This window comes from Ptychodera flava, chromosome 12, assembly GCF_041260155.1.
Source record: "Ptychodera flava strain L36383 chromosome 12, AS_Pfla_20210202, whole genome shotgun sequence".
In the NCBI taxonomy this organism is placed as follows: domain Eukaryota; kingdom Metazoa; phylum Hemichordata; class Enteropneusta; family Ptychoderidae; genus Ptychodera; species Ptychodera flava.
In genome coordinates this window covers 876,943-895,468 of record NC_091939.1, presented here as the reverse complement: position 1 = coordinate 895,468, position 18,526 = coordinate 876,943, and the positions used below count along the sequence as shown (strand labels likewise).

General features: G+C 39.5%; 1 protein-coding gene across 1 annotated transcript in view; it reads left to right on the top strand.

The window, feature by feature from the left end:
- The first annotated feature begins 283 nt into the window (after positions 1-283).
- Positions 284-18,526, top strand: part of LOC139144650 (tectonic-like complex member MKS1) — a 22,321-nt gene continuing 4,078 nt past the window's right edge. Inside the window, exons 1-9 of the mRNA XM_070715361.1 lie at positions 284-414; positions 8,350-8,450; positions 10,026-10,243; positions 10,922-11,028; positions 11,389-11,526; positions 12,103-12,145; positions 14,708-14,935; positions 18,077-18,182; positions 18,431-18,501. Of these exons, the coding sequence (XP_070571462.1) occupies positions 338-414; positions 8,350-8,450; positions 10,026-10,243; positions 10,922-11,028; positions 11,389-11,526; positions 12,103-12,145; positions 14,708-14,935; positions 18,077-18,182; positions 18,431-18,501 (1,089 nt within the window). The 5' untranslated portion in view covers positions 284-337. The remainder of the gene's footprint in view (positions 415-8,349; positions 8,451-10,025; positions 10,244-10,921; positions 11,029-11,388; positions 11,527-12,102; positions 12,146-14,707; positions 14,936-18,076; positions 18,183-18,430; positions 18,502-18,526) is intronic.

Here is an 18,526-nt window from a genome sequence, read left to right as displayed (position 1 = left end):
GTTTACAAAAATTGTAGTCACGCAACACAGAGGGCGCTATCATGTGACCTCAAGTCACATGTATTTTGTGTTCTTTGCTTGGTGCGTTTGTTGATATTTTGACTAGTTTTTGGAGACAGGTTAGTATTATAGAGTCATTGTTGGAAGGAGACGTACTAGCAGGGATATAGGCATATTGTATTAATGTTTAATGTTAAAGTTCATTAAAATTGTTGTTTCCACTCACAGTGTTGCGTGACGTAAGTTTACAAAAAGTCATGCTAAGGGTATCCCTCTGATCACAACCTGCTCACCCCTGGGCAGATGGAATAGTCCAAAATATTTTGAGGTTTACAAAATGGCGGACTCTGGAGAGTCAGACTTTGGCATCGCGCACTACCGAAGCAGAGATCCCATTAAGAACCTGAAAATCAAGTGAGTAAATAAATTGGCGAGAAGATGATTTAGAAAGTTTAGTATACCCATACAATTTTGGCGCGGGCATATTTAATTCATATGACAGATCTACCCGGTTCAAGTTTTCAAAACAGTTGTAGCTCTGAAGCAGTCTCCGTGTGTACAGTATGCATCGCTGGCAAACTAACGCAGACGTCAGGAGAGCATTTTTTTTGCATTCTGTGAGCGGTTGAGTGATTTGAGTAGGCATAGAGCGGAATCGAGTTGATATTGGTCGAAAGTAGTTGGAAAAGGTAGTTTTCCGTGCTCCAAATTGGGATCGCGGTCGCCGTGTTTTCCTATGAGTCAATAAGTGGGGTGGTGTAGGCCGTATAACGCGAACGCCGGGAACTGAGCATTGTACGCAGTATACTATTAGTTTAGTAAAGGGAAAGTAACTTCACACATAGTTCATATATTAGTGGTTTGCGTTTAATGTATAGCAGTGTGTAATTTTTGTTTCACTGTTTTATGTATAGAACCGATTAGGCACGGCGATTGTTGTTTACTGGCACTATTTAGTATGTGGGTACTGAAAACCCCAAATCATAGGGTCCTCAGTCTCCGATGATATTGATGATGATGATGATATTTAAAAATGGAGAAAAATAAAAATATATTTAGACTCTGTAAATTTGTTGTTGATAGTATTTGCAGAAAAGAATAAAGTATGCGGTGCGAAATTCAATACAGCCTAACTAATTAAACTATACTGTACGCGCTGCAAAATTCAATACAGCCTAACTTTACCCGAGGGGTGTCACTTCATTGCCACACACATTTTTTCCATTGCCAAAAATGGTAAAGTTAGGCTGTATTGAATTTTCCAGCACATCTGTCTAGTTATGCTGTATTGAATTTCGCAGCGCATACTTTATTCTTTTCTGCAAATACTATCAACAACAACAACAATAACAACAACAACAACAACAAATTTACAGAGTCCAAATATATTTTTATTTTTCTCCATTTTTAAATATTTAATCATCATCATCATCATCAATATCATCGGAGACTGAGGACCCTATGCCCAAATTAAAGGCAGTTTTGGCGATCCCTGGAATCGCCTTTGTTCCGGTAAAAGTAGTATGTAAGAGGATTATGGAGTTGTGATATCCTTTTGTTTTCCATTGAAATTGTAATTGAAATCCAGTAAGTAAATTTTCTGATGAGACAATCTGGCACCAACACAGGCCTTAAAGCCAATGCCTTTGATTTGTGTTGGTAGGCAGAGTGATCATGATCTATCCATACGACTTGTATTTGATTAAATAAACAAACTAAACAGTCTACATGCTAACAATCACATGATATGTGGAAATTGATCAAGTCCTTAAAAGATAATCAGCTTGAGCGGAGATACCCCTATTTGCATATTTATATTAGAATTTCGTTCAAATGGAAGTGATGAGGGCGCTGTTCTACTTGACCGTTAGTGTGATTTTTCCTGTTTTTTGGGGGGCAATTTCAGCCCATTTTTTCCCAACAAACGATGTCAGAGACGTTTCTATGGTCATATAAAGCAGTTAAGTTTGTGCCTATGAATTTTTATCAACTTCTACGGCTTACTTTTGGTGCTATGTGTGTATTGTCGATCTATGGCTCGCTAAACATAGGCCTACTTTTGGGCTGCCGCAACTACATGCACAGCTGATTCTTGTGAATATTTTTACATAGTTAGACAGTCTAATCATTATTTAAGCCCCCTAACATAGTTTTATTCTTGTTCATGCTCTGCAAATCACTGCTTTGGCCTCCGTTATACCGTCCCGCCATCAGAAGACAAGATGGCCGCTTTAAAGTGAGGAACGTGTTGCACTCCGCTGACGCCTTGCTCACGTTTACAAATTGTTTAGGCCCAAAGATTGCACAATATCACATATTTTACTGTTGTCAATCCAACTTATGTTATATTTATATTTGATGCTTGGGTTACAATTTCGCGGTAGTCCTCGTAGGCATTGGCTACCAATATTCCATTGGGTAACCGGAGAAGTCGGGCAGTTGCGAACTCGGCCATCGCCAGCGCCGATGGTGCCGACCAACTCGGCCAGTGCAGTGGGACTCGGCCAGGAGAAGTCTGCCACTCACAACAAAGCAATATGATTTCATACGCATTCTCTTCACAGTTGAATATGCCAAACAATTTTAACTTTTACTACCATAGTTTTTGTTATTTTGTCGGTTTAATACTACCGGGTACTACGAACATTCAGAAAACAACTCAAAGTCGAAGAGCTCCCACGTCCACCCTGCAAAACATGTACGGTCTGCCTCCGTGTTTCTGCAGATCGCGCGCGTACCGTATTAAAGTTCAGGCAAACGTTATGCCATTTCTTCAGTAAAATTCATGGCTTGATGAGACTCTTAACTAAGTTGCTTCGCCATCTCCTATGACTTTTTAACGAACTTCAAGTGTAACTATGACGAAGACTGCAAAACTCGCTACCACGATCGCGATACACCACCATCTTCAATTTTACCCAATGTGTGTATATCATACGTGCGTTGAACTGTGATCTGTGAAGTTTGCAAACATTACGCTCATCTTATGAATGACATTTAGATCGCTTTCGTATATAACTTAAGTGAGACTTCAAAAAAAGAACACTAATATGGAGCATATATTCTAATAGGGTGCATACTGTACTGGCCGACTTCTCTTGTAAGTTGTATTCGGTCATTGTCAACTGTCAGTGTCTGTTTGGAGTCGATGCAGGATGTGGTGGTCGGACATTCCCACGCCTGATTTTACTGACCCCTCAGCCTTTCAAGATAATAATATCGTTGTAAGAGTGGATTTGAGTGACCGTGATTTGTCACAGTTTTCCTTTTCACTGGTAACGGGTAGTATATCACAGTTCAGTTACCATGTTTCAACTCGTCAATGTTGACTGAAGTCCGATAGCATAAAGGCGAGTTTCAGTGCCATAGCGTTGTACGCTGTACACGCGTACACTGGGCTGTACGATCGGCCTTGTACGGTAATATACATGGCATCATGAAATCATGCCGCAAATATAGGCGCACTGTCAGAAATTCACGAAACTTGTCACAAGCGTTCTTCAATAGCAAGTGGTTTGACACAATAAGTATTATTTTTGTTCAAGACCTGTATCAGTGTGTTTCAGGTCACAGTCTAAAAATAGCACACAGCTGAGAGGTATAAACCATCATTGCAACGTACGAATTCAGTTGTCAATTATCATTAGTATTTATTTCTATCATGCATAGATACGATGAAATTACTCTCAAAAGTGTACATTACCTCATAGCATGTTCAATTTCGCATTAATAATCATATTTGTGAGTTTCGAGCCCATTTTCACGACCAAGTCGCTCGAACGACGTGTATTCCGACATATTGCTTGTTTACATTCAGAACGAGGCTCTGCAGCCTATTGATTTATGCAAATTTCTATACGTCCGCTCAAGCTGAATGATAAAGATAATAATACCCACTGGAGATTGTATCTCAGCCTCAGCATGGATGGAATTTTACAACAATTCTTACTCAATTGAAAATGACAGGTAAAATGATTTTCAACAGCAAATTATTGATATTGTAACATCTGAAGAAACTAAGACTGTGGTTAAGGTAGCTTTCCGCCTTTGTTTTGGTATTTTGAGATAAAAACACGATTTTTCTTTTATCCCTGAAAAGTATTCCTATAATATTGATCTTCCTTGTGTGTAGAATATCTTGGTCGTGAAGTTCCTGTTTTTGGGTGAAATTCTGGAATAAAAATGTATGGGAGGCACAGGTTTACATTTTGGCATTTGAGACTACCGTTAAGTCTTGATTGACAAGGGATTATGCTAAGCAAGCAGCGTCACAGTATTCGCATGCACTTGGACAACATCCGCTGTGAAAATCCCATTAGCACCTACGTTCACTGCGTGGGTCAAGACCATAGAGTGTACCTGGCGAAAGGTGGGTCTTACCGTTTTTCTCATAGGGTGGCCGCTCCCAAAAGATCATAATTTATCGACACAATCGGAAAGGTCAGACTTATGACATTGTTGATGGTACAATTTCAGATTACAAAAATGGCCCACACACTAAATGTTTTATCTGGGACATTTTTGTGCTTTTGTAAAAGCACCAGGAGTGGTGGATAAGTTTCGTAATGTTAAACATCTTTGAAGAGGCTGTCCCGTATACATAAATGGTACGTTCCACTGGCGGCCTCAGTGACAGCGGGAACACTTGAATACCGCAACAGACACCCTTCACATCTTCAACATTCAAGCAACATTCGGCCTCTTTCGGCCGAAGTTTCGGCTTCTTTTGGCCCCAAGACATTTCGACACCCCCGTTACAATAATTTTTTTTCCCTTCAAACTTATAAGTAACTGACAGACCAGTCATATTCATAAGCGTGACCTTTGCGTTCTGACCAGTATGACTTTTACAGTGCCGTTTAGGCGCCGCTTTCAAACTTTGACAGTGTCGGCGGCTATTGCTATTGAAAATGATATGAAACTCTTTTCTCACGGTTTTTCACCATCATGTGTTCTCACAAACTTTAAAGCATGTGAATGCTGACACTATACTTCTCAGTGTTTTGATTCGTAACATTTGGCGCGCACGAAGTTCCCCCAACCAGGTAGTGCCGAAACGTCTTTGGTCGCGTTGCCTAAACGTCTTGGCGTCGGAAATTGTGCGGCCGAAACGACTTTGCACCAAAAGGTCTAGAAACCCGACATTGTCCGTTCGATGAGAATACTAAGTGAGTTGAACAATTTATGAATAAAAATGAACTTGAACTACTTGGGATTAGAAAATACAAGGTGGAAACAAATTGCATGGGCTTCAAGACATCGACAGGAAATTTTCCCAAGCCAAAATACGTAGCGATGCAGAAATCACACGCCACAAAACAATAGCTGCTTTGGTTTGCAGACGTTTTGGCACAATGGCAGTGAACTGATAATGTCGAAGTCGTTTCAATCCCGCGGTCCCGTTTTTTCCTTGTCCCATTTCGTTACCGACCTTGACAAGGTAAAAACATACGTCGACTAACAAATGTTCATCGTACACCGGACGAATGTGAATCAAATGATTTTATGGGAATGGACACGACAACATTGTTATCAGTTATCATGGCAGTAGCCAAAATGCTGCAGGACCGAAGACAAATTTCAATATGAATTTGACCGTCACAACGTAATAACGTAATCGCCCTGAGTTTTCATCAACATGTCATCATTGGTCGGTAAACCATTGAATGAGACGCTTAACGCTTACGGGCTAACTACTTGAATACAGTGCAAAACACCATCCTAATCCTGAGATTTACATGTAATGAAGACGGGTCTGATATCATATTCGCCTGGAATCGATGGTACTCATGTTGGATACGAACGACAGCAGAGAGTAATATCAATCTGTGACGTATGACGCTTGACGAGCGGTCTATCGCATGCAACTTGCGCTTGATGAAATGACGTTCTTTTCTCTATGTGCATGTTTTCTCAACTTCTCTCCTTTGACTTTTATGCCGCCGACAGGCGATTGGTTCATTTTAGCATAAATGATTCCAGAAACGGTCTTCACCCACAGAAATGCTGTACAGAGTTAGGACGAACTATTGTCTCAGAAATGTTCGTAGTTTGATTAGTGTTAATCGGTTTTCAAGGCGCGTGAAGATCTAACAAATGGCTGCTCACTAGAATCCTCGGTTACTCTAACCGTAATGGATCACAGCATGGAGCTGTTCTTTTTATCTCCATGATCACAGACACCGCAAATGTACATCCACATACAAACGCAGATATTTTTGTTGTCAGCCAATACTGTTTTCCCTATATCACTCATCGGGCTCGCTTTCATTCCGCAGCCGTGAGTCGTTTCCGAGGTCGAATCGAATGCTGCCATAAACTTACACTGTAGTGTACGCTTGTCATGGAGGTAATAAGTCCAAGCGCTCGTGTAGACGGCATCGAGATGCCGTAGCAGTTCCGACAGTTAGGTCGAACAGTTAATACTCTATTTAAACCTTACAACTAATCAGTCAACAGATTATGCATAATCCCTTCCCTGGCACTCCCCAAGTTTATTTACTCATCAGCTACTGTGTAGATTGCTCTCTAAAAAGAGTACAACGCTCCCAAAATTCACCCTTTTTAGCCTCATTTCGACTGTTGACACTGATTTCAATGAGTGAATATACTGTTGAAGTTGAACACTTTGATTTCACTATCTGGTTTTAGTGTTTTGTCGATTGAGTATATTGTTTATTGCCATTCAAAAGGAAAAACCCGAACCATTTACTAAATCGCCTTTTCTCAGTTCGGCATTTTGTCACATTGCAGCACGTTCCAAAGAGTTTAACTCGAGAACGCGTGAACGGAAGTTCACCAGATTTTCACAGACGTTTGTCAAGTAGGTTGTCTCCAAAACCGTGTCTCAGTTTTTTATGAAGATTTTTAAAGTCGAGTTATTGCTGCTTAATTAGGCGGCATTGTAAGACTAATCGGTGGATAAACTTTGACTCAACGATGTGAAAAAACTAAGGCCTTTTTCAAAAATCTGAGACACGGTTTTGTAGCCAGTATTCTGAAGACCAATTGCCCGTTAACACCTAAACAATAGCCCCTCTCCGCTCAGACTTAAACTTTTTTACGTGAGACCACCCATTTTCTTTACACTTTCACTAAGATCTTCAAAAAAATTCATCGCACACTAATTTTCTCGATAAAACAAAAAAATTCATAAAAATAGCTTTCAGGTGATATATAATACTTGGGTAAAAGTACACATCTTGATGGCAAAATTTACGTTTGAAAATAGGTCGTCGCAAAGGCGGAAAGCTACCTTAAATTAGCAGCTGGATAAGTCAATAACAATTTGGTTGGAGTGTTACTAACATTGTGGTCATTTTAAATTAGTGGTCCCTATGTAAAACATTTTTTTCAGCTGAATATTCAGCCTGCAGGATAACTCTACTTGAATGCTGTCAGCTGAATATTCAGCCTGCAGGATAACGCTACTGGAATGCTGTCAGCTGAATATTAACCTACAGGATAACTATACTTGAATGCTGTCTGAATAATCAGCCTACAGGATAACTATACTTGAATGCTGTCAGCTGAATATTCAGCCTGCAGGATAACTATACTTGAATGCTGTCAGCTGAATATTCAGCCTGCAGGATAACTATACTTGAATGCTGTTAACTGAATAATCAGCCTTTAGGATAAGTATGCTTGAATGCTGTCAGCTGAATAATCAGCCTTTAGGATAACTATACTTGAATGCTATCAGCTGAATATTCAGCCTGCAGGATAACTATACTTGAATGCTGTCAGCTGAATATTCAGCCTGCAGGATAACTATGCTTGAATGTTGTCAGCTGAGTATTCAGCCTGCAGGATAACTCTACTTGAATGCTTTCAGCTGAATATTCAGCCTGCAGGATAACTCTACTTGAATGCTTTCAGCTGAATATTCAGCCTGCAGGATAACTCTTCTGGAATACTGTCAGCTGAATATTCAGCCTGCAGGATAACTCTACTTGAATGCTGTCAGCTGAATATTCAGCCTGCAGGATAACTCTACTTGAATGCTGTCAGCTGAGTATTCAGCCTGCAGGATAATTCTACTTGAATGCTTTCAGCTGAATATTCAGCCTGCAGGATAACTCTACTTGAATACTTTCAGCTGAATATTCAGCCTGCAGGATAACTCTACTTGAATGCTTTCAGCTGAATATTCAGCCTGCAGGATAACTCTTCTGGAATACTGTCAGCTGAATATTTAGCCTGCAGGATAACTCTACTTGAATGTTGCACCTGCAGTATGTTCTTACAAACATTGTATTTGCAAAAACATCTTTCATGTTGTTGCTACGCTTTCAAATTTTTAAGGAGAATACCCTAGTGACACTGACATTCCATATTTATCATCAGAGTGACCCTGAAATCGGTGACATCATCAAGTTTAGTCCCGACAGCATTGAGTTTTCAAAGTGGTGATGGTAGTCGTGTCCAAGACTTGAACGAGCAACAAGGTATGTAATTGACCAATCTGTTTTCTTTAAGTTAAACTCTGACAAAATTTAAATTTCAAAGTAAGTTTACAATTTTTACACAGCATTAATGCCATATCTACTGTAGGTTCCCTTTTCAAAGCATTGTTGTGAAATTACAATCAGACCCATTTATGAGACAAAATATTAGTCTTCTTAAGAGACAAAAAACAATCCCATTTATTAATCCACAACCGTACGTACCGTACATGTACAACCAAGCAACACCAGGGATAAGCATTTCATGTGGTATCAAGTAGTCCAAGGGACTAAAACCAAGGGAATTGTCAGTTTTTAGCTGAGCTCAATGGTTTATGGTAAAACTTCAAAAGTGGGTGTTTGAGTTGATGAGTCTGTGTTTTTGCTAAGGATAAAAGGATGGACAAATAATGCCTTATGCTTTTATGAGCTACTGGCTCTTATTTACACCCCATGATTGTGAATTTAGAGGTCCCACTAGCCAGTTTGGTAGTCCAATTAAGTAGTCAAATTGGTATGTTTGGTTGTCTCAAATGCCAGTGTGGTAGTCCTAAAGCTTACCAGTTTAGTAGTCCTACACACCAGTGTGGTAGTTGCATTGGCCAGTTTAGTAGTCCTACACACCAGTGTGGTAGTTGCATTGGCCAGTTTAGTAGTCCTACACACCAGTATGGTAGTTGCATTGGTCAGTTTAGTAGTCCTACACATCAATATGGTAGTTGCATTGGCCAGTTTAGTAGTCCTACACACCAGTATGGTAGTTGCATTGGCCAGTTTGGTAGGCCCACGTACCTGTTTAGTAATATTGTAATCATTTATAGGGACAAAGTCTGCCGTTTTTCATGAATTTTGTTTGATGCGAGATACTACCAGGTACTTATATTGATTGACATATCGAAAGATACTGAATGAATTAATGAATTAATGAAAAAAATGAATTAATGGTCATGACCATTAATTCATTTTCGTGATGGTTTCATTGATTGTGTCTAAAACCGGGGTCGAATATATGCATGGTCACCCATTCATTCACTATTTTTTACACATGTCAAACAATATAAGTAGTATCTCGCATCAAACAAAATTCATGAAAAATGGCCGACTTTGTCCCTTTAAGGTAGAATTCTAGCAAATTCAATTTACTTGATTCAAGCACTGGTCTGTTTGATCAGCTATTTGGCAATCCACCAGTCCAGGCTGAAATAAACATGGTGTTGCTGCACATTTGGAATACTTGATTTGTTCATTGCTGACTACCAGGCACTGACAATATGAATTGTTGATCCACATGTACAAATGAACCACACTGCTAGTGTCTTTAAACAGTCATGCTTGTATAAGTTGATAATTAATAGCATTGTTCACTATCAACATATTCTTACATTATTAGCTATTATGCCCATAGATTTTTTCAGGATTTTGTGAGCTCACTTGGTTATCAGATTTTAAGCTTACTTCAGATAATTATTATCCTGTCACTGCAGTTCTCTTTGTTAGACGTCAAGCATTGCCATGTTAAAAATTTGTTTGGGCCAAACCATGATGGCTGGAGAGATAAATCTATGTCTTTTGTTCCAGGTAAACCACAAGATGAAACAGAAGTGTACTTGTTTGGATGGCAAGAGAAAGTCTTCAGCAAACGTGAGACAGAATTGTATGTAGATGAAGTCAACTGTTTCACTCCATTGGATTACAAATACCATGATGAGGTCACTAAACTACTGGAAAAAGGAGATAGACCAACAAAAAGATTGTTTTCTTACGTAGATCATGACAGGTTTACAGATTTAGATGCAGTAAGTTTTCATATTTGTTGTCACTTTTCATTGTCATCACCACACATGGATTTAAAGGAGAGATTGCAGTGTACACATCCAAAGACACATGCAGATAGAATCCTTCAGTGTGTCAGTAAGGTACTACCAGTATCAATAACACAAACACTACTCATAAAAGTTTCAGCTTTCAAAGTTTCATAGAAATAGAGTATTTATTTCCTTCCAGCTGTTTGTTTTAACTTCCCACATCACTTACTGTCTTCCTTAGGGTAAGGGGGTATGATGATGGGATTATGGTACTGGTATACTGACCCTGCAGTGGAAATAATTGTACATCCACTTTCTAACAATGTGAACAACGCTTCAAATATTTTCATCCTACTTCTCACAATTCAGTCATAAAAAAGTGAAAATTTGTTGAGTTATACAGCTTTACCTCTTAACTTCTATCCTCAAGTTGGCCATCAACAGTTAAAATGGAATCCAATTCCACATTGTCTTTCAGCTTTGCTATTGAAGTAAGCCTTCTATTTATGTCTGTCTGTATCTTCAGGCATGTGTGTGTTTGTGTCAGCGACTAATGCTCACTTTCTCCATCCTAAGTGATAACCCAGGTCTGCCTTTCATTGAACAACGGTGACATGGTAGTGTTCATCACCACTGATCACTGATCTGCTAACTTTATGCTTTGAACAGGAAACTAAAATGATGACAACATCACCGAATGAGAAACCAACGTGGCTAGCAGAGAGAGTGAGAACTGTGAGACAAAGAAGAGTTCAAGATAGAAGAACCAGAGAAGGGTGAGTAGATAATATATCTCTATCCTCTTCATAATATCTACCTGTATTGCAAATACAATTCTAGTCTAATCTTTACGTTGCCAGTAAATATGTAACTCTGATACAAACACCAAGACATCAGGATTGGCAGAGCCCAAATTAGCTTGCTACATGGAGTTTCTCGACCAATAAAATCCTTTACTGCAAATTCAACCTGGATGTCATTTGTCATTCTTTCACAATTATGTGATGTCAATGACTACACAAAGTTACTGTCTTTGATGTCCTTTCCACATAGAGACTCAATGTAAACTTTTGATTTGAAGTGATTCACATGGTCACATTTCTCAATTAATTTTCCATTTTTTTACCCTTTCTAAGGGAGTCCAATGCAATGCTGGCAAAACTGAGTCCTATCATGGATAACCCTTCGGAAGAATTCAAACTACGTACTCATATCACAAACACACCGTCACAAGTCATGCACATTATGGCAGATCTCACGTCACCAGGATCACAGTAAGTCAATGATGGGCTGACTTGTAGAATACTGGGTCCAATCCTGTACTAGGACAAATATCTGCTGATCTAAAGGTCTCTATGAGGACAAGTCAGGAGAAATATACCCCTCAGGAGAACATTAAATGTTAACAAAGTCTACTGTGGACCCAGTAGTCTACAGGGCACCCAATGTTGGTGTATAAAAGAAATAGACAAATTTTTATTCTTGCTGGTGGGAAGGTTGTATTGAACAGGCAATGTCAGGTGTTGATACTTGTCAGAAATCACAATAGTGCAGGGAAGCCTGGGGGCTTGCAATTTAACAGGAAAGTAAGCTGTCAACTGTAGAGGGCAGTGTCCGATCCAGCATTGTCTCAAAAGTATATTAACAGTACGGTATAAAGCAATTCTAAGGTGAAGATGTGAAGTACAAAGCAGAAATACTCCATTAAACAAAAAACTTTGGCAGCTTTTTTCCTTCTAAATGAACATAGACTGACCTCCTCACATTTCCAAAGTGTACGTCATTTACATATAGACTTGTCCAAAGTGTTTATGAAAATTCTAACATTCAGTTTGTTGTTTTAATGACAGAGTGTCAGATATTGGAGATGAGTATGTTCTATGTACAATCAAGGTAAGCTGGACTTTCTTGATAACACTGACATTCATGAATTCAGCACAAAATTTACTAAAGTGATGAAAATCTGCTCTGTAAAACCCTCTGCATTGTAATGTCACATTATTATTTTGTTTCATCTTTCAAGATTGTTTGAATAGAACATTTTTGTGAAACTTCTCTATTGTGTCATCCGCCTGCAAATTCACAAGAACATGATAAAATAATGCATTCTTGTTATTGCCATCGTAAATTTGCAGTGATTGTCATCATTGACATAAATTGTATGGTAGAGTTAGACAAAGTCTCTCCATCACTGGAGGGACAGTTTTCCCATCACTGGAGGGACAGTCTCTACATTACTGAGGGCCAGTCTTTCCGTCACTGCAGGACAGTTTCTCCATCACTGGAGGGCCAGTCTCTCCGTCACTGGAGGGCCAGTCTCTCCGTCACTGGAGGGCCAGTCTCTCCATCACTGGAGGGACAGTCTCTCCATCACTGGAGAGACAGTTTTTCCATCACCGGAGGGACAGTCTCTCCGTCACCGGAGGGACAGTCTCTCCGTCACCGGAGGGACAGTCTCTCCATCACTGGAGGGACAGTCTCTCCATCACTGGAGAGACAGTTTTTCCATCACTGGAGGGACAGTCTCTCCGTCACTGGAGGGACAGTCTCTCCATCACTGGAGAGACAGTTTTTCCATCACTGGAGGGACAGTCTCTCCGTCACTGGAGGGACAGTCTCTCCATCACTGGAGAGACAGTCTCTCCATCATGGAGGAACAGTGTCTCCATCACTGGAGGGCAGTCTCTCCATCACTGGAGGGACAGTCTCTCTGTCACTGGAGGGACAGTCTCTCCATCACAGGAGAGACAGTTTTTCGTCACTGGAGGGACAGTCTCTCCGTCACAGGAGGGACAGTCTCTCTGTCACTGGAGGGACAGTCTCTCCATCACTGGAGGGACAGTCTCTCCATCACTGGAGAGACAGTTTTTCCATCACTGGAGGGACAGTCTCTCCGTCACTGGAGGACAGTCTCTCCATCACTGGAGAGACAGTCTCTCCATCACTGGAGGAACAGTGTCTCCATCACTGGAGGGCCAGTCTCTCCATCACTGGAGGGACAGTCTCTCTGTCACTGGAGGGACAGTCTCTCCATCACTGGAGGGACAGTCTCTCCATCACTGGAGAGACAGTTTTTCCGTCACTGGAGGGACAGTCTCTCCATCACAGGAGGGACAGTCTCTCTGTCACTGGAGAGACAGTCTCTCCATCACTGGAGGGACAGTCTCTCTATCACTGGAGGGCCAGTCTTTCCATCACCGGAGGGACAGTCTCTCCATCACAAGAGGGACAGACTCTCCGTCACCGGAGGGACAGTCTCTCCGTCACCGAAGGGACAGTCTCTCCGTCACCGGAGGGACAGTCTCGCCATCACCGGAGGGACAGTCTCTCTATCACTGGAGGGCCAGTCTCTCCGTCACTGTAGGGACAGTTTCTCCATCACTGGAGGGACAGTCTCTCCATTTCTGGAGGGACTGTGAGTTAGATAGCCCTACTCTACACTTACTTGATAGATCTCACACACCAATATACCTGTGCTCGTCCTTTGCTATATTATCAATGTAATATTGCAATGACTGTCAGGTAGTTAGTTGAGGGATGAAGTACATCAGAGTTGGCTCACAGTAGAGGAGTACTTCACACTTCATTCAAAGTTTAAGGTAGTATGCACCTCAAAAGTGAAAGACTTAAACTTTGCTCAAACTTTCCTCAAGGAGTCTTTCAACAATTTACTTTCAAAATCCATGATAAAAATTGATGGTCACCGTGCAAATTTTGGTACTAGAGAAACAAATTACCCATGATTAACCGATATTGAAATTCAAAATGGCTGCCATCCCTTTGTTAAATAACTCTATGCAGAAAAATAAAATTTTTGATTTTCAGAAACTAAGATGGTGAAAAGTTTTCTGACACCAAAAGCTTTGAAACGAACCCCCACAAGTGGTAGATGTAAAAGGATTGTAAAAATTTGAGAGTCTGAATAATAATAATAATAATATTTAATTTCTTAAAAAACTCACTCTACAAACGTCTCAGTGTGCTGAACACAAGTGGAGGGACAGTCTGTCGCTGTGGTGCATTCTTATTTCAAAGTAACAGTCCTAAGTCCGTGGTTCTAACTTACCTGCTCTTTGACCTTGACTACATGATATTCTTTGTTCTACCTTGAAAGTTGTGTTGCTATAAACACATTGTGTAGAGATAAAGCTGATATAAAACCTGCCTTACAGCTGTGATTCTTTGCTGAAATGTAATGTGAGAAACAGGTTTAAAAACTTACTGTTTTTTAAAACTTGAAATTTATGTGCAGTTGTGTGTAGGGAGTAATTGCCAGGTGATACATGTATCTCTGTGAAATTTAGTAGATACAGGGAGTAAACAGAGAAATTGAGCCTATTGATGTGAAATCATTCTTTGTAAATGTAAAGCATTGTCGAAGAAACATTAAAACAACTGTTAGAAAGCCAATAATGACACAATAGAGTGACATGGACTTTGATTATTTGATGATAGGTTGACATCAATGGCGTTATCAGTGTTAAGCCAGATTTCAGTCGTCATAGACCACCATACATCATAGTGACAGAGTCTGCCAAAAGAGATGCATATGAATTTACTGTTGAACATGTCTCCAAACCAATGACAAGGGAAGAAAAGACCAGAGAAGTGAAAATGTACAGAGAGCTGTACAGTAGACATGCAGACTTTATGGCTTCATGTGTTGGACATGGATTTGAACAGGTAAGGATGAAGACATGTCATATTGTGCTACTTTGTGACTTGATATTTAGCATACAGATCCAGACAATAGCAGAATTCACAGGAAGTTTAAAGGGACCTACGTGTGTGTGACTTTCTTGTTTACAAACAATGTATCTCATGCATGATATCTAGATGCATCACTTCAACATAGGTGAAACATTTATGATATTCATTGTTAACAAACATGTTTTAACTCCCATAGCCATATGTATATATGGCAATGGAAGCTATTCTTATAGGCTAGGGAAATGTCTGTATGTATGTATGTCTGTATGTATGTCTGTATGTCTGTATGTCTGTCCGTCAACATCAAAAACTCCAAAACCGCTGTACATTTCATCTTGATATTTGGTGTGTACATGGATGATGGGCTGTAGATGAGATTTTGTTCAAATGAAGTTGTCATTGCCAAAAATATGCAAATTAAGTGAAAAAATGTAAAAAACGGTTAAAATTGAAAAAACTCAATAACCACTGGCAGATTACATGAAAAATTAGCATGTAAGTACTTTGGGCTGACATGAAATGATTGTGCACATCTTGGGTCAGTATCTTGGACTTGCTATTTTTCATGAATTTTTTTGTAATTTTCTCCCATTTTTGGTCAAAAAATCTCCTGCTCTGAAACCACAAGTCCGATTGATTTGAAACTTGGTATGGAAGTGCATAGGAGTGACCTTTCCCAAATTTGGGCAAATCGTGGTGAAATTTGCATATTTTTAGTTTACACGTCCATAGACTCCCATGTATAAGGCAGATCTCCATAGACTCCCATGTATAAGGCCACGAAAAATAAAAATTTAGTTTCTCATCGTATTCATATTGCAAAAAGGATGCAGTGACACAATTTTTAGTCCCCACGGATGAAGTCCAGTGAGCTTATAGATTGGGTCATGTCCGTCTGTTCGTCCATCCGTGAGTCCATCCGTTCACGCAGATATCTCGGATATTTTGACAAAATGTCATTTGACCTTGATGACCTTTGATCTCAAATATACATATTTGTCCATAACTCAGTAACCACAAGTGCTACCACCCTTCATATATGGTATGATGGGACAGCTTGTGACGCCACATATTGTACCTCATTAATTATGCACATATCTAATTTTGAGCGAGCCAATAGAGCTAGAGGTCTGATTTTTGGTATATAGGGATAACTTAGCAAAACAATTTTTTTGACAAAATGTCACGTGACCTCGGTGACCTTTGACCTCAAATATACATATTTGTCCATAACTCAGTAACCACAAGTGCTACAGCCTTCATGTATGGTATGATGGGACACCTTATGACGCCACATATTGTACCTCATTAATTATGCGCATATCTAATTTGAGCGATCCAATAGAGCTAGAGGTATTGGTATATAGGGATAACTTAGCAATACAATTTTTTTGACAAAATGTCACGTGACCTCGGTGACCTTTGACCTCGAATATACATATTTGTCCATAACTCGGTAACCACAAGTGCTACAGCCTTCATGTATGGTATGATGGGACACCTTATGACGCCACATATTGTACCTCATTAATTATGCACATATCTAATTTTGAGCGATCCAATAGAGCTAGAGGTCTGATTTTTGGTATATAGGGATAACTTAGCAAAACAATTTTTTTGACAAAATATCACGTGACCTCGGTGACCTTTGACCTCAAATATACATATTTGTCCATAACTCGGTAACCACAAGTGCTACACCCTTCATGTATGGTATGATGGGACACCTTATGACGCCACATACTGTACCTCAATAATTATGCGCATATCTCATTCTGAGCGAGCCAATAGAGCTGGATGTCTGATTTTTGGATATAGGGATAACTATAGGAGAGAATTTTTTGACCAAATGTCATGTGACCTCGATGACCTTTTACCTAAAATATATGTTTATGTCAATAAATAAGTACCACAAGTGCTATGTCCTTTGTATTTAGTAGGATGGGAGACCTTATGACAACACACGCTTTACCTCATTAATTATGTACACATCTAATTCTGGGCAAGCGAATAGAGCTAGAGATCTGATTTTTGGCATATAGGGATTAATTAGCAATATAATTTTTTTTTCAAAATGTCATGTGACCTCGATGACCTTTGACCTTGATTATACATACATATGCATATTTCAGTAACCACAAGTTCTATACCCTCCAATTTTGATAGGATATTAGACCTTAAGATGTCACATCTTGTACCTCATTTATAATGCGCATATGTATTTCTTGGCTGGCCAATACTGCTAGAGGTCTGATCTTTTTTCCCGATTTAGAACCATAACTTAGACATGCCTCATGTGTTTCAAATTGGGAACAACAACATAGACCTATGTGCCCATAGATCTCAACATATACACTCCAGTGATACTTCTTAATGACCACATTTTCCTGCCCCATCAAGACTAATACTCCTATTACAAGTGGGGACTATGTCATTGTAAATGACTTGTTGAGTTAATGGTTGTATCACAGTATTCGATATATCTAATTCTGTATTTTTTCCATTTTATATTCTGAATAATTACATTAAACATATTTCACTGTCTCCAGTACATTTCATTTAAGTATTTTCACTTCATGCACTTTATCCCTTTCACACATGTTCAAATATCTGACCAGAGAACAAACACTAAATAGTCCAGGATGGGAGCTACAGTGTCATTGACGCTATTTTTTAACTTTCATCAATCACCAACATACTCTAGATACAGTGTTTTACATCGGTTGTAGGGGTCCCTGGCAACCTTTGAGCAGAGTTCCAACAGTTAAGAGCTTTTTTCCACAAGGAGTAGATCAGAAAAAAATTGTAAAACTTGACAGTCTGGATATCTGTCTGGAGACACATTCTACTGAGCTACCTTGAATGAGAGAACAATGTCATTGACACTGTTCTGTTTTGTCATTGATTACAAAGTAACAAACTTGCCTTATCCAATGTCAGCACAAAAAGCTCTTACCGGTAACTGTTGGAACTCTGCTCAAAGGTTGCCAGGGACCCCTACATTTTGTAGGCTACAAAACATTTGACCTTTAAATTTAGGCAACAGACAGGATATCACAATTTTTAGAATGTGACTGATGACATTATTGAGTTCAAACTATTTTCTGTTGACAGGTATCACAGGGTGTACTCAGGTTGCTTGTCTTTGGTGAAATAGTATCTGCACGGAATTATGAATATGACAATCTCTACATACACTACTTTGTGGAACTGCCAAGAAGTAAGTCATATAGCCAATCAGGTTTCTCCACATCTGTTGCATGTTATAAAACCTGATTACATATCAATAAATGCAACACTAACAAAGCTTCATGTTGATATTAATATTACCTTACTGAGAACAATTGTGATGTTGAACATGGACATACTCATTAGAAGTAGTGTCAGCTGATTAAAGCCTTTGAGCAATTAGATTTCAGAATGTTACAATGTTAAACATTTGTTTTCACTGACTATCCTTTGTAACAGATTGGTCACCAGCAGCAAATCAGCAATTGTCTGGAGTCTCACAAATTTGTCAGACTAAAGTTGAAGGAAGGGTGAGTGATATTCTGTACTATACTG